Here is a 14180-nt window from a genome sequence, read left to right as displayed (position 1 = left end):
ACCATCAGCTTTCTTCACCACATTTGCTTATTCACCCGCTTTGTCTTCAGTGGTTGTGTCGGGAAGGTGAGCATCATAGGTCTTTTTCTTTTAAAATATGTTTTGGAATAAATTTATGTTTACAGAAAAGTTGCAAGGACTGGACAGAGAAACCCCATATATCCTTAACCTAGCTTCCCGTAATGCTTATATTTTACATCAGTGACTGCAGAACATTTGTTACCTACCTATTTATAAATAACATTAAAAATAGTGAAAACATATAGAAGCATAATTTAATGGAAAACATAGACTTAGGAATAGTATTGATATTATAATTTATCAACCACACACTACGACTAGCATCCCTTCAAATACCTTTATTTCATATACTATCCTTCACAGTCCTGATGGATGGGTACTTCTAGTGTCCCCTGCTCAGGATGAAGGAACTGAAGCATGTGGAAATTAAATAATTGCTTAAGGTCACCCTGGGAAACTAACTTAATGGCTGGGTGATATTGGCAAATCATTTAACCTTTCTGACATTCATTTTTTCCTCTGAAATGGAGCTGACAAGTACCAAGGGGTTCTTAGGAGAATTAACAGACAGCTCTAAAAAGCCTAGCAAAGCACCTTGTAATCCACAAATAGAACTCTTATTATAAAATCTGTATCTAATAAAAATTACGGAACAGTTATAAGATTTAAGTCCAGATGCAAAAGCTCTGTTGTTTGTTTTTTGTTCTCAATGACATATTCTTTTTGTATCAGATCAAAGAATATAGAAAGGTATATTTGCCCCTAAAATATATGGAGGCAAAGTGGATTTGAGCCGTCATGAGATATGGGTCGGCCTATAGGAAAGGGTGCACTCTTGTGCGAGTCAGTATCCTGTCCCCAAAACCAAACTCACCGCCATTGAGTTGATTCTGACTCAAGCAATTCCTGGGTAGACGGTGAGCTGTGATTTGTGAGCCAGCAGCACTCAAGCAGCTAACAGAAGGAGTAGCTCAGTCCTGAAAGGGGGTCGCAGCAGCTCCAAGAAGCATCTTCTGCAGCCTCACTGTGTGCTGCTTGGGTAACACATTCACCACATATGAGAATAGCTCCTTTGGGATTCTAGTTGATCTCTTTCCCAAGGAAAATTATGAAAGGCAGGTAGGTCATGCTACAACATCTGACACTAGGTCTAATACTAATATTTATCTTCTCCCTCTCAAGTAGTAGCTCTTTTTAGATTTCATTCACCACGAATATCTTTGTGGGCCTGGATAGTGGACATGGTAGTGTTATTTTGACTCTTCTTCATTTAGTACTCCATGGTCAGGGTTCCATCCTTACCAGGACCCAGTAATATTCACGAAGCTGGTTTCCTAAAGATGTACAAGCCTGTGCCACAGATGGCGCATCCTTACTCCACAACATGAAGGCCTGCACTGAGCTTCTCCCATTTGGACTTGCCAGAAGCTCCCCATAGCCTTTGTATTTAAAATCATGCGTACTTCTAAGATTATAGTCTGTTGCATGGTTGACCGGAGGTGCACCAGGGCTGCTACCTTACAGTGTGAACTTCCTGTACAGCTCTTTCCACTCTGGCCAATGACATCTAACTGCCATTCAGACCCTTGGGGATGTGGCTTGAAGCCATTCTCCTGGTGTAGAACCAGTATGCTGTCTTCTTTCAATTGTCATCTATTTCATTTTCTTGCTCTTCGGTTGGCTTTCACATTGTTATAGGGATTGATACACTTATTACTACCTTCACTCACTGCCACTGAGTCAGTTCTGACTCATAGCAACCCCACAGGACAGGGTAAAACTGTCCCAGTGGGTTTCTGAGACTGTGATTCTTTATAGGAGTAAAGTCTTGTCTTTTTCCTGCTATTGTTACCTTAGCTGTATTTCATAAAGCTCACTTTTTTATCATTATTACAGATATATGATCTTAGGGAACCATAATAAGCAATTATTTTTCCTTGGAAAAATTTTGGAAGCTTATAAATCATGAGCAAATATTGCAGTGAAAGTAATCTTGTCCTATCTTGCCTTTTCCCATCTATTTAGGGTCAACGAGGTACACACGGAATGCCTGGAAAACCTGGACCAATGGTGATTTTTATTACTTTCATATTCATACAATATCGCTTACATTTATTCACGCTTGCATTTGTTCCCTCATGGAAATTTATGGCGCACCTAATATGTTCTCCTACAGAAATGGCAAGCACTGCTCCTTGGAAGCTGCTTGTTTAATCAAGGAACAGAGATGTAGCAATTGTCATGAAATTCTAGTCCTATCATTCAGGGCTGCCACACAGGAATTCGGCTGGAAGTATACAAACCTAAAGGAGGAATTACCTGAACTTGCAGCGGGGGGATGATGCCAAGGAGGACTTACAGAGGAGCCATTTTCAAGCTAAGCCTTGAAAAATGAGTAGATATAATGAGCAAGATCATAGTAGGGTCCGTAAGTTGGATGTATGAAAACACACGAGAAATACTCATGGATAAAGGTGTGCAAATCCTGCTGAGATCCAGTTGATTATGGCTAGAACTCACTTCCATCGTGTTTCCAAGGCTATAACTTTCAGGGAAGCTGACTGCCACACCTTTCTCCTAAAGAGTAGTAGCTAAAGGCGTACACACCACTGACTTTCCATTAGCAACCAAGGGTTTTAGCCAAGACTCCTTCAGATCGGAGCAGGGTCAGAGATGGGTCAAGAGGCAACTTCTCTATCAAAAGGGCCAGCAGAATGGTACAACGGTTGTTAAGGATGTTGTTTTACTTGGGCTCACAATCAATACTCATGGAAACAGCAGTCAAGAAATCAAACAAAGCATTGCCCTGGGCAAACCGGTTGCCCAAGGACCTATTTAACATGTTAAAGAACAAAGTTGTCACTTTGAGTACTAAGATGTACTTGATCCCGGTCATGACATTGTCCATCCGCTTATACGCACGTGAAAACTTGACAGTGAATAAAGAAGACAAAAGAAGAATGCATGCACTTGAAGTAAGATACTGACTAGGAATAGTGACAGTTTTGTGGGCTGTCAGAATAGCAAACAAATCTGCTTGGAAGAGGGACAGCCAGGCAGACCACTCTTTAGAAATGAAGATGGGGAGCATTTGTCTCACATGCTTTGGACATGCTATCGGGAGAGAATAGTATCTGGAGGAGGACATGTTTAATAAAGTCAAGGGTCGGGAACTAAAACGAAGACCCCGCCAAGACGGACTGACGGCGTCTGCAACAAGGCGTTCCGGTAGAACCGCTGCGAAGATGGCGAGGGAGTGAACAATGTCGCTTGCAGGTGGGGTCAGAGGTGACGCGATAGCACCTAACGAAACAGACAAAAAACCATGGGAACGAAGGTGTAACGTGGGAAGGGAGGGAGGAGGCATCGGGGTGTGCCATTCTTCTTAACGCTTGTTTTTTATGCCCATTGTGGGTGCTGCTGCTTGATTTCCCGCTAACCTAGGCGAGCTTACCCTTTGTTTAACTATGGATGGTTAACTCCTCAAGTTTGAGATAGAAAACTCTGAAGGTTTATTTTGTTACTTATTTATTTGTATAAATTCCTAGCTGCTGTTCATGAACTGCTTAGGTGCCCAGCAAGACCAGGAATCCTAAGAGATCTGTGAAAATGAAGTAGATAAATCGTAATGGTTACCTTTGCAGTGGATGAAAATTACTACTTTTATTTTATCAGGGGCACTTGAATTATATCTCTATAAGCAAACTAAGTCTCATAAATTAACTTATTTTTAAAAGCCCAACTCAATTGAAATGTTTTCTAAACAGTAGAGGAATTGATTCACGTATATATTTTCTTTCATCAAATTATATAACTTTAATAATAATGGTACTTTTGAATCTTAAATCTGCATACTAATACACTAGGCATCATGAAGTAATCTTTATCTCTTATTCATTAAAATGGTAGTTTTCAATGCTGAGTGCGCAATTAGAATTATTTGTGAGCTTTTAAAATGTTGATTATAAGATTAATTAAAATAATCTCTGGGGGTGCAACTCAGAATTAGTATATTGTTTTTGTTTTATTTTTAAAGCTCCACAGTACTAAGGTTGGTAAAGGTTGCACTAAGCCAAAAAGTAGGATTTCACACTTATTCAAGTATATTGAGAAATTAATTGCATGGCTGCATTCCCCCCTGCCCCACTAAGAATCCTGTAGTAACTGAACACAAATTTATTACTGGAAATTATTCTAATAGTCTATTAAACACTTGTTTCCTGTTGAGATGGCAAATCTTAGGTCACAAGGTATATCATGCTAACACATTATTAATGAAAGAGAAAGAGAAGTCTAAGGAATATTCACGTCAGCTACAACCAACATTGAGAGAGTGTAACAGAAACAAGTTTAAGACTGTCTTTCAGTGTTTTCTTATAACAAAAGTAGAATGCTGTCATGGTAACTAAGATTATTTGCTTAAGAATATGTTCTCTCTTGTTACTTGTAAGAAGGAAATAGGGAAAATAAGTATGGTTTTAAATGCCTTTTATTCATTAATAACAGATAATATTAAAATACAGTTCTCATAAAGGCACCAGCATAACAGATTATAATTCCATTTATTTTCATCCATTACTTTAAATCCAGGCATCAAGTCAATGGCTTACACTGTGTTCATTTCCATATGTAAGATAATGATGATTTATATAAAAGACAGTGGTGGTATCTTAGCCTATCTTTACAGAATACATTAATAGATCTTGGTACAAAATGTAGCTTTCTAACCATGATTTTTATTACTTGGTTAGCACAAAACACTGCGTATCTTGAGGTGCAATTATTTAGAATAATGTATCTGTGGTTGACTTAATCGCAGAGGCTATCATTCAGAAATCTTGTTATGTTTAATATATTAGACGTGTCTTTTGTGCTAAATTGTGTCAAGATTGGGAATAAAATTGTATGTTTATCTTTAGAATTTTAAAGTATGAATGCTCTTATGTGAGAAAATCCTGAGCACTCAAAGAATCAAAGGTGGCCTAATTAGATATTTTTACAAAACCGTCTGATCTCTTTTCTGGTTTCTTTTTATAGGGTCCTCTTGGGATACCTGGCTCTTCTGGTTTTCCAGGAAATCCTGGGATGAAGGTAAGATGTACATATATTTGCCTCTCCTTGTTTACTTTGGTCTCAAAGTTAAGAACATCATTTAATTAACTGAAGAGTCTGGATGCTGCTCTTGGCTCGGAGACTAGCCTCTCCTCATTGTCCCTGACAGAAGAAGAAAATGAAGACGCTGAGATAGATTTTGTGATTACGGAAGAGCACTACTTACAATCATACAATTGCAGTATCAAACAATCTACTGGGTGGAGATTCTAGAGCTGGATAAGTTAAACAGCTGCAAGGAATAACAACTTTAATCTGAGCTGGAACTCGGTTGTTGGCTAGAGTGCCTGGGAATAATAAACAGCAGAATGTTCTAAACAATACTCAAAACCAAGCCCATGGCTGTCAGGCCGATGGCAACAGCAGGCGACAATCCTCATAGACAGCGACTGCTACATCTTTCTTATGCAGAGTGCCTGATGGCTCCCCATCCCCAGTCCTTTGGTTAACAACTGAGCAGTTTATTTCACTGTCCCAGGAGGGGAGTTAAATACATGAGCGGTTGTCAAAGGCTCTCCTCTCACATCATGCTGGCCTTCACGCTCACCAGCCCCTCTGCGCCCATTTTACGCAGCCATGAAAGGAGTGGGCAGTGAGGCTATTTGGCTCTTCTGAGTGGGAGTGGATTAATGTGTTCAGTTGGGATGCTTCACACTTGTAGTGAGTCACAATTTGTACTTTCTCTCAATACTTGGAAAGAGAAATGGAAAGTTCACAGTAGAAGGATATGAAGATTATTGCTAAGATATTACTCAATAAATCAGTAAATAAATTCAGAATACTATTTTCAAACTTTAAGCACACAGTATATTTGATTTACTCTTCATCCTGAAGAAGGGATTTACTAACAAGGTTCTGCTACTTAAAAATGACTGTGACCATGGGCAGTCCCCTCACCTCTTGTTTTTCATGGAATGACATTAAATATTAAGCAAGAAAACCCATGTAAACCCTTAGCATAGTGCTTGATGCAAAGAAAGCCCTCAACACAGAGCCATGCATCTCAGTATTGTGTTCTACGATAGAGTGAGTCTCATGTCTTGGCAGTCAAAGGATGCCCTCTGCTGAGCCATCTCCATGACTTGATTGGTCAGACCATGGTAGTCCAAAGCATTTTTGTTGGCAGATTTGGGGAAGTAGGTCATCAGGCTACTGAAAAATGTATACAAATACTTAGACTTATTATAAAAATGATTTTTTTTTTCTCAGAAAGTGTTCCCCTGGCCTATCCGTGTATCATTAAACTCCCAAGCCATTCTTATTGGTCAAGATTTTGTTGTCCCTGTTGGTTTCTGTCAAGGTTTCTTGCTCTCTGAATGAAGAAAAAACTTTCACCTTAGCTCATAGTGTTTTAGTGGTGAGGAGTGATACCGCATTGATATGATGATATATCAGAAGTATTGCTACAAACATCCTAGAAACTCTAAGTAAACAAAAATATCAAAATGTGAAGCCATTGTTTCTTAACATAGCCTTCCTCTAGGTCTGCATGCTTCTGAAGGGCGCGTTTATCTCTCTCATCTGTCGCTCAACATTCTGTACTTCGGTAGTTTGGGCATCTTCAGTCGTGTTCCTTCTCAATGTTCTTGGGTTTGGGAAACAAGACGTGTTAAGGGGCAAAGATCCGGGTGGCACAGCAGCCCCTGCTACCCTCAAGGAATGAGCAGATGCATTGTTGTGATGCGGGGGGTGGGATCCTATGAACAACTTCACTGGCTTATTTTCACCAATGCACTTTTCAGGTTTTTAAAACTTTTTTTATAATAAGCTCCTATAATCATCCTCTGTCCTCTGAGAAATTTTATCAAGATTAAACTTCGGCAACTCCAAAAGACATTAAGCCTTTTGAATATCTGCTCTACCTTGAATTGATCTGGCCTAGAAAATTCCCTCCCAAGGCAGTTTTGATTTGACCAGTTTTTCTTTACAGTACCCAAAGGACATTAAAGACAAGTAAAACATATAACCGTTTTTTTGTGTTTTTTTTAACATATAACCGTTTATATAGAATTTCTTAGAGTGAATTTCAAAACTTTGGAGAACTGTCATCTTTCTACAGCACATTGTAGCTGATACTGGGCTACTTTAGAGGTGTTAAGAAATATTTTAGTTTATCCTCTGATGCCCCTACCAGTATTTAATTATACAATAGCTTTCCAAGACCTGATATGTCTAGATTCACACGGGACAGGCACCAGTTCTGCAAGCAGAGTTGAGCTGGGAAATTTTCCTCCTTCACTTGGTTTTCTGTTGTTTAGTGAGTCTTATTGTACTTCTGAGATCTATGCAGAAGTAGACTTAAATCATCTAATGTAGGGCTGTTCCCAGTTTTTCATTATGAATCTACATTATGTTAAATGTTAAATATGCAATAACTGAAAACATCTGAAAGCGTGTAGAGAAATTCCAGACTGTGTTGAAGTTCAGGGGAGAATTTAAACTGATTTGGCAGATACATAGGATTTTCATAACTGGAGATTGGAGTGTGGAGAACATTCCTAACCAAGGAGAAATGCTCTTTGTCCCTTTAAATGTTTGCATGTAACATATAAAACTTCAAGTAAGCTATCGACTTTGAACCATATCACATTTAAGCTTAATTTTTTTCATCCCTTTAGGGAGAAGCTGGCCCCACTGGGGCAAGAGGACCAGAAGGTCCGCAGGGACAGCGGGGTGAGACTGGACCCCCCGGTCCCGTTGGATCTCAAGGTCTTCCTGTAAGTTCCAAGAATATGGAAGGCTGAACCCAGAAAGCTGGCTAATTTGGGATAACAGTACAAATAAAAACAATTTTAAAATAATGTCTTTGAAATCTGAATGCGTGTTCAAAAGTGGAAAACAACCAAAACAAACAAACAAATAAAAACAAGCCAAACTGCATTTCTCTTGTTAACGCTGAATATTTTGTTTGTTATGGGGAGGTGAGATTCATTATGAGAAATGATTTCATGGTATAGAGGAGGCTGATTTTGTTTTGCAATATTTGCTGCCTCCTTTTGGAAGATGGATGGACATTTGAGTACCACCCATATTGTCCTAGTTATGACTTCATGTTACATGTACGCTTTCTGTACTTCTTTAGGGTACAGTGGGAACTGATGGGACTCCTGGTGCCAAAGGTCCAACGGTGAGTAACTGTGTTTCTGATTCTTGAGGTCAAAATGGAGATAATATTTGGGCATAATTTCTAGAATTCAACCTTTCTGCTCATCATATCAACTTTGCTGTCTGATAGGGCTCTCCTGGTACCTCTGGTCCTCCTGGCTTGGCAGGGCCTGCTGGATCTCCAGGGCCTCAGGGGAGCACTGGACCTCCAGGAATTCGAGGGCAACCGGTAATGTTTCTAAGAAATAGTATATAGTGTAATGAAGCACAGACAATGTAACTTATCTAAATGAGTTCAATAATGATTATATTCCCTGGAAAATGAAAACTAAAATATTAATGCAAATGTAGATGTTTAAGGCCAAGGGGAATGTTATTAGCTTACATTAAACTTTAATATTGTCTTATTTAAAGTACCAAAGATAACCATTTCATAGTACACCTCATAGAATTTAAGAGTCACTGAATAGTGAATAGTTATGGAAATATTGCACAGCTCAGTGTGATGGACTATGAGGATTTAATTGAGATTTATAGTGGCAGTTTGACTAAAATGGGTTCAACAATTATTTATTGAGAATTAGTCTAGAGTGATTCTAACATAGTGCTTGGATTGAGAGTTTCCATATTTTATAGAAATTACTTATTAAGGAAAATAACGTAATAAGCTCGTAAGAAATAAGCATATTGAGAAGCTATGCTGATATATTTTTAAAATAAAAAATGTGTTTTTTTCAGTACTATAGACAAATGGTTTCGATTCTGTCCCAAATAATGTGGTCACACTGATAAATCCTTCCCAAGTACTGTTGAAGGATTCGCTGAAATGTCGGTGTGGATGATATGTCGCATTTAAATATTACCAGGTTCTGAATGTAGCAATCTGGTTCCAGGGCATAAGCCACAATTTATAATTAAAGCTTTACAAGCACAAATGCCCAGAACACTCCAAAGATGAAACACCCTCTTTGGAGCAGTAAAATGTAAGAAATAGAGCATAAATGTAAAATACTTTTGGTTCTGAGTGAACACATGTATTTCCTATGACAATCTCTTCAGTAGTTTAATTGGAGAAGTTGTAATAATTAGTCCTAATTTTAATGATCACATTTGAATATAACTTAAGTAACTTTAATTATTCTAGTATATATGATAAAAAAGCAAGACCCAACCAAAAATCTCTTTAAGGACACTATAAAGTAAATGGATTACTACTATATTATACTGAATTTTCTAAAAATGTATATACATTCTACACGATTTGGAAAAAGATATTATATCGATGAATCATTACAGGCTCAGCTGCAGAGTATGTTGACTTATGTATTGTAATTAATTAGAGCAGGTTGGACTGGCTAAATGTACTGCTTTTTATGATATTGATTTTTAAAATTTTAGGGTGATCCAGGATTTCCAGGCTTTAAAGGAGAAGCGGGGCCTAAAGGGGAACCGGTATGTCTTCAATTTAAAAAGTTTTTTTCTTAGTAGTAGGAAGAGCACAAATCCTGTTGGACACTGTATAGCTAAAAATGTTACAGTACTTAAAATAATAACAATTTGTATTATACTACTTTGAATGGAAATTGCTTAAAGTTTGTTACTTAGTTTATTAAAGGAGTCTACCAGAATCAAACACTTTTTTTAACCTGATGGTTTCCCTTCTGTTTTCCCTAGGGACCCCACGGTGTTCAGGGTCCAATTGGCGCACCTGGTGAAGAAGGCAAAAGGGGTCCCCGAGGAGATCCAGGAACAGTTGGTCCTCCAGGTCCAATGGGAGAAAGAGTAAGAGTGGAAGAGTAGAATGAATTCTTACAGACATGGGAGCATTTTATCAGCCTATTTGGGGCTCGTATGGAGAGCTCTCTTAAAGGTATCCTGGTGGCATGAAAGATGAAGTATTGGTTGCTTAGCAAAAGGCCAGCTGTTTGAACCCACTGCGTGCATCACGGGAGGACGCTATAGGCAGTTTGCTGCAGCAATGATTTACGGTCTCAGAAACCAGCAGAGCAATTCCACTCTATCTGTAGTTCTCTGTGACTCAGAATCAATGAGCTAATGAGGGGTGGAAGGGATAATTAGAACATAAAGGGAAATGATTTCAAGTGCCCTGTGCAGCCTAATATGGTTATCTGAGAATAAAAGTCACCAACTAATTAGTCCTTCTTTACTAATTCATTTATTCAACTGATATTTATTGAACTACCTTATGCAAATTTGATGTCCTGGTACTAAAAATACACCATTGCACCAGCCCCTGTGTTTAAGTTCATGGGTTAGGTATATAATGCAAAATTCAACAGGTAAATAAAAGTAAAATAAATTCTATGATTTAATGAGGATTATGTATACTTTAAAGAAATCCTGGTGGCTCTGTGAGTTACATATCAGACTAACCAGAAGGCTGGCAATTCCAATTTACCAGTCAACCAGAAAGCAGACGATGAAGCTGTCTGCTCTGACAGAGTTACATTCTCAGACACCCTGTGAAGGGGCACTGTGAGCTGGAAGTGAATTGGCTTGCTCATGGTTCCTAAGGGTTTGTAATACTAGAATGTGAATATGACATAAAAATATATCAATATCCATTTGGGTCATTTTTAGGGTTCTCCTGGCAATCGTGGTTTTCCAGGCTCTGATGGCTTACCTGGACCAAAGGTGAGGTTACCCCATCAGTACTGACATTCAAGTGGGGAAGACGGTGTTGAAAAGGAGGCTATTTTCCAGTGTGAGGCTCTAACCTTCGTCCAGATGGGTCTATATCCAAAAACGAATGGCACACAGTTAGGCTCAACTCCAAACCCTTATTGCAAAATCACTGACAGAGATCTGGGGGAAAGGCAAATAGCTAGAAGAATATAGAACTTTTCAGACTTTCCAGGAAACTTGACAGAAGAAGAAAGGGAGAAGGAAAACAGAAAAAAAATTCCTTTAGAAGATTTTACACACACACACACACACACACACTAATGATAACGTTCTATCGTAAATGATTTTAAAAAAACCACTATTATATACGGATTCCAATTTTCCAATTGACATTGTTTAAAGACATCTTTCAATAAGGATGTGAACAAACTATTGTGTAAGACCAATGACTTAAATTTTCAAAAAGAAAGTGGGCTAAGAACGATGAGCACAGGAATGAAGAAAATGTTCTAAAATGAGTCATGGTGATGATTGTACAATTCTTTTCATGTCACTGCTTTATTGAATTGTATGATACGTGAATTACATGCCAATACAACTGTTTTTGAAAGATTTATTCAAGATATACCCTAATAAAATAAAATAAAAACATACACACATTTTTTATTCCCTGCACTCCTCCTGTGTTTCCCCCACCCCCCTGACAAGCTCTATTTTGCTTTGATACAGGGGGCTCAAGGAGAGAGGGGTCCTGCAGGCTCCTCAGGACCTAAAGGAGGCCAGGGAGATCCAGGACGTTTAGGTGAACCTGGGCTTCCAGGTGCTCGGGTAAGAACACAGCAGTTGTTTCCGACTCCATTAACCCAGAAAAAAATCGTGCATGCATTCATTGAAAAAATCTTGTTCAGTTTGCTCTTACAACTTGGCAGTTATCTGTGCTTATACAGTTTTTACCCCAATTCATTATTTTTAAATGTTGATTTGCTATAGTCAGCAAATAAAGAAAACACAGCAACGTTGTATCTCCCTTTTGTAAGGAATATGTGTTAAAAGAATATATGATGTTAAAATTTATATTTTTTCTTTTTTTGCTAAGATCCTTGTTTGACTTTTGGCAGGGAGAATTCCTTATACCATTAACCAATTTAATTTTACCAAATTTCACTTGAACTATGAAATGGCCTTTATATGCAGTTTGCAACAAATGTTCCTGAAAGAGGAAGGACATATACAAAAAGCAGAAAGATATATTTAGCTCTGGATGAACTCTTTAATCTCTTTGCCCAGCATTTAATGTTTCACTTTACTAAATTTTACTATGCTTACTCCTTCTGCTTGGAAAACTGGCTGTGGGTTCACCTTTGCTTAGATATTCTTTCCCAGACACCTGACAAAGGTGAAATCACAACTGAATTATTGGTCAGCATAGTTTATAGTGAAGACAGTCCCTGATTTAGATTGTGTTTGAACTTGTAAGACTCTGAATGAACTAGAATTATCCAGTAGGAAGTTATAGCTTCAGGTTTTTTGAGGTCAGGGGCATCTAGCTCATTTTTTGAGTTTGGAATCTCTTTTATGAGGACATTTACCTTGCTGGAATCGGGCAACTGTGTCGTAGGGGCTGTGACAAGGTATTGATTACATGAGACTTCTAAGTCATCAGTCTCCTTCCCAAATAACTGGTTTCTCCTATGAAGACTCTCCTATGAGGAGTCCCACCTGGGGATGCCCTATGCGCCTCCTCTGTAGTTTCCATCTGAGAGGTCAGTGGTGAGAACCCAAGACTTGCTCATTGGAAAAATGATGTGAGAAGTTGCTTCTATTAAGATTACAGACATGGAAACCCTATGGGCAAGCTCCACTCTGCTGTAGAATCACTGTGATTCAGAATTGACTGACTGCAATTGGTAACCTTCAAAAGCCAGAGAGTGGGCCTTGCAAAGTGGAACTGACATTTTAAACGTTCTACTATTTTGACTCTTTTGCATGTTTACTTTAATTACATATCAGCAACAAACTGATAACACCTTGCATTTTCAGGGTCTGACAGGAAATCCTGGTGTTCAAGGACCTGAAGGAAAACTTGGACCTTTGGTACGAATTTAAATTCCACAATTATTGACATTTTATAATAAATATTTCATTTAATGAGAAGACCTTCATTTGAGGCTAAAGGTTTTGCTCATGCGGATGCTGATCATGTTTGCATGTTTATAAGGATCTCTGAAGTAAATTCTTAGGATATGTGCATTTACAAATTGACCAAAAATTTGCCAGATTCCATTGAGATTGAAATTTCATTGATTTGAAATTATTTCCATCACATCAATGAAAAAGTTGAAAAGATTGTATTCTTTCAATATTGCCAGTATTTTTGTATTAACAGTGCGGTTATTGATTGTTTTCCTTCTGATTTTACATGCTTAAGAGAGAATTAGGTGTGAACTTTGATAGCTTATATATTCTGTGCCCTGCCTTAACTGCAAATGTGAAATATACATCTTGAATTTTCATGACCTGCCAGAAAAAATGAAGATGAGACTTTTGTATAGAAGAAAATCAGAATAATCTATCTGATCCAAATAATCAAAATAACATATCTGATTTAAATCTAAATATACAAGAACAAATTAAGTTTTTTAAATAACGCTAAACTGCTTTGATTCCTTAAGATAAAAATGTAGGCTAAATGGTGCTCATCTAAATTTTATAGTAAATAAAGGCAAGTGACAATTTAGATGATGCAATGCTCACATAGACTTATATGGAACTGACAGTAGTCTGTAAATTCTTCAGGGTGCTCCAGGCGAAGATGGCCGTCCAGGTCCTCCCGGCTCCATAGGAATCAGAGGACAGCCTGGGAGCATGGGTCTTCCTGGCCCCAAAGGTAGCAGTGTAAGTACATTATCTAATATGTTTGCCACTTATCATGTTCCTCATGTGGTGCCAGCGTGTGATAAGGACATTGTATTAACATTTCAAATGACCTCTATTCTTTAGGGTGACCTGGGAAAACCCGGAGAAGCAGGGAATGCTGGTGTTCCAGGGCAGAGGGTAAGTGTCTGTTTTCTCTGTAAACAAAACAAAGCTATATAACCCTGGTGCTGTAGTGGTTACACACTGGCCTGCCAATCACACGGTCAGCAGTTCAAAACCACCAGCCACTCCTCAGGAGAGAAGCAAGGCTTTCTATTCCTGTACAGAGATGGAGTCACTGAAACTCACAGAGGCAGTTCTACTCTGAGAGATGGAGTCACTGAAACTCACAGAGGCAGGTCTACTCTGAGAGATGGAGT

At 38.4% G+C, this 14180-nt stretch overlaps 1 protein-coding gene across 1 annotated transcript in view; it reads left to right on the top strand.

Moving 5' to 3' along the window:
- COL5A2 (collagen type V alpha 2 chain) overlaps positions 1–14180 on the top strand; it is a 170518-nt gene that overhangs the window by 114093 nt on the left and 42245 nt on the right. The window contains exons 17-28 of the mRNA XM_004701485.4: positions 2047–2091; positions 5059–5112; positions 7752–7850; positions 8216–8260; positions 8369–8467; positions 9637–9690; positions 9913–10020; positions 10840–10893; positions 11614–11712; positions 12925–12978; positions 13681–13779; positions 13885–13938. Of these exons, the coding sequence (XP_004701542.1) occupies positions 2047–2091; positions 5059–5112; positions 7752–7850; positions 8216–8260; positions 8369–8467; positions 9637–9690; positions 9913–10020; positions 10840–10893; positions 11614–11712; positions 12925–12978; positions 13681–13779; positions 13885–13938 (864 nt within the window). The remainder of the gene's footprint in view (positions 1–2046; positions 2092–5058; positions 5113–7751; positions 7851–8215; positions 8261–8368; positions 8468–9636; positions 9691–9912; positions 10021–10839; positions 10894–11613; positions 11713–12924; positions 12979–13680; positions 13780–13884; positions 13939–14180) is intronic.

Source organism: Echinops telfairi, unplaced genomic scaffold (genome assembly GCF_000313985.2).
Source record: "Echinops telfairi isolate 266 unplaced genomic scaffold, ASM31398v2 ScPeMD7_3;HRSCAF=10, whole genome shotgun sequence".
Lineage (NCBI taxonomy): Eukaryota > Metazoa > Chordata > Mammalia > Afrosoricida > Tenrecidae > Echinops > Echinops telfairi.
Note: the sequence above shows the minus strand (reverse complement) of the source record. Positions and strands in the feature narration are given on the sequence as shown.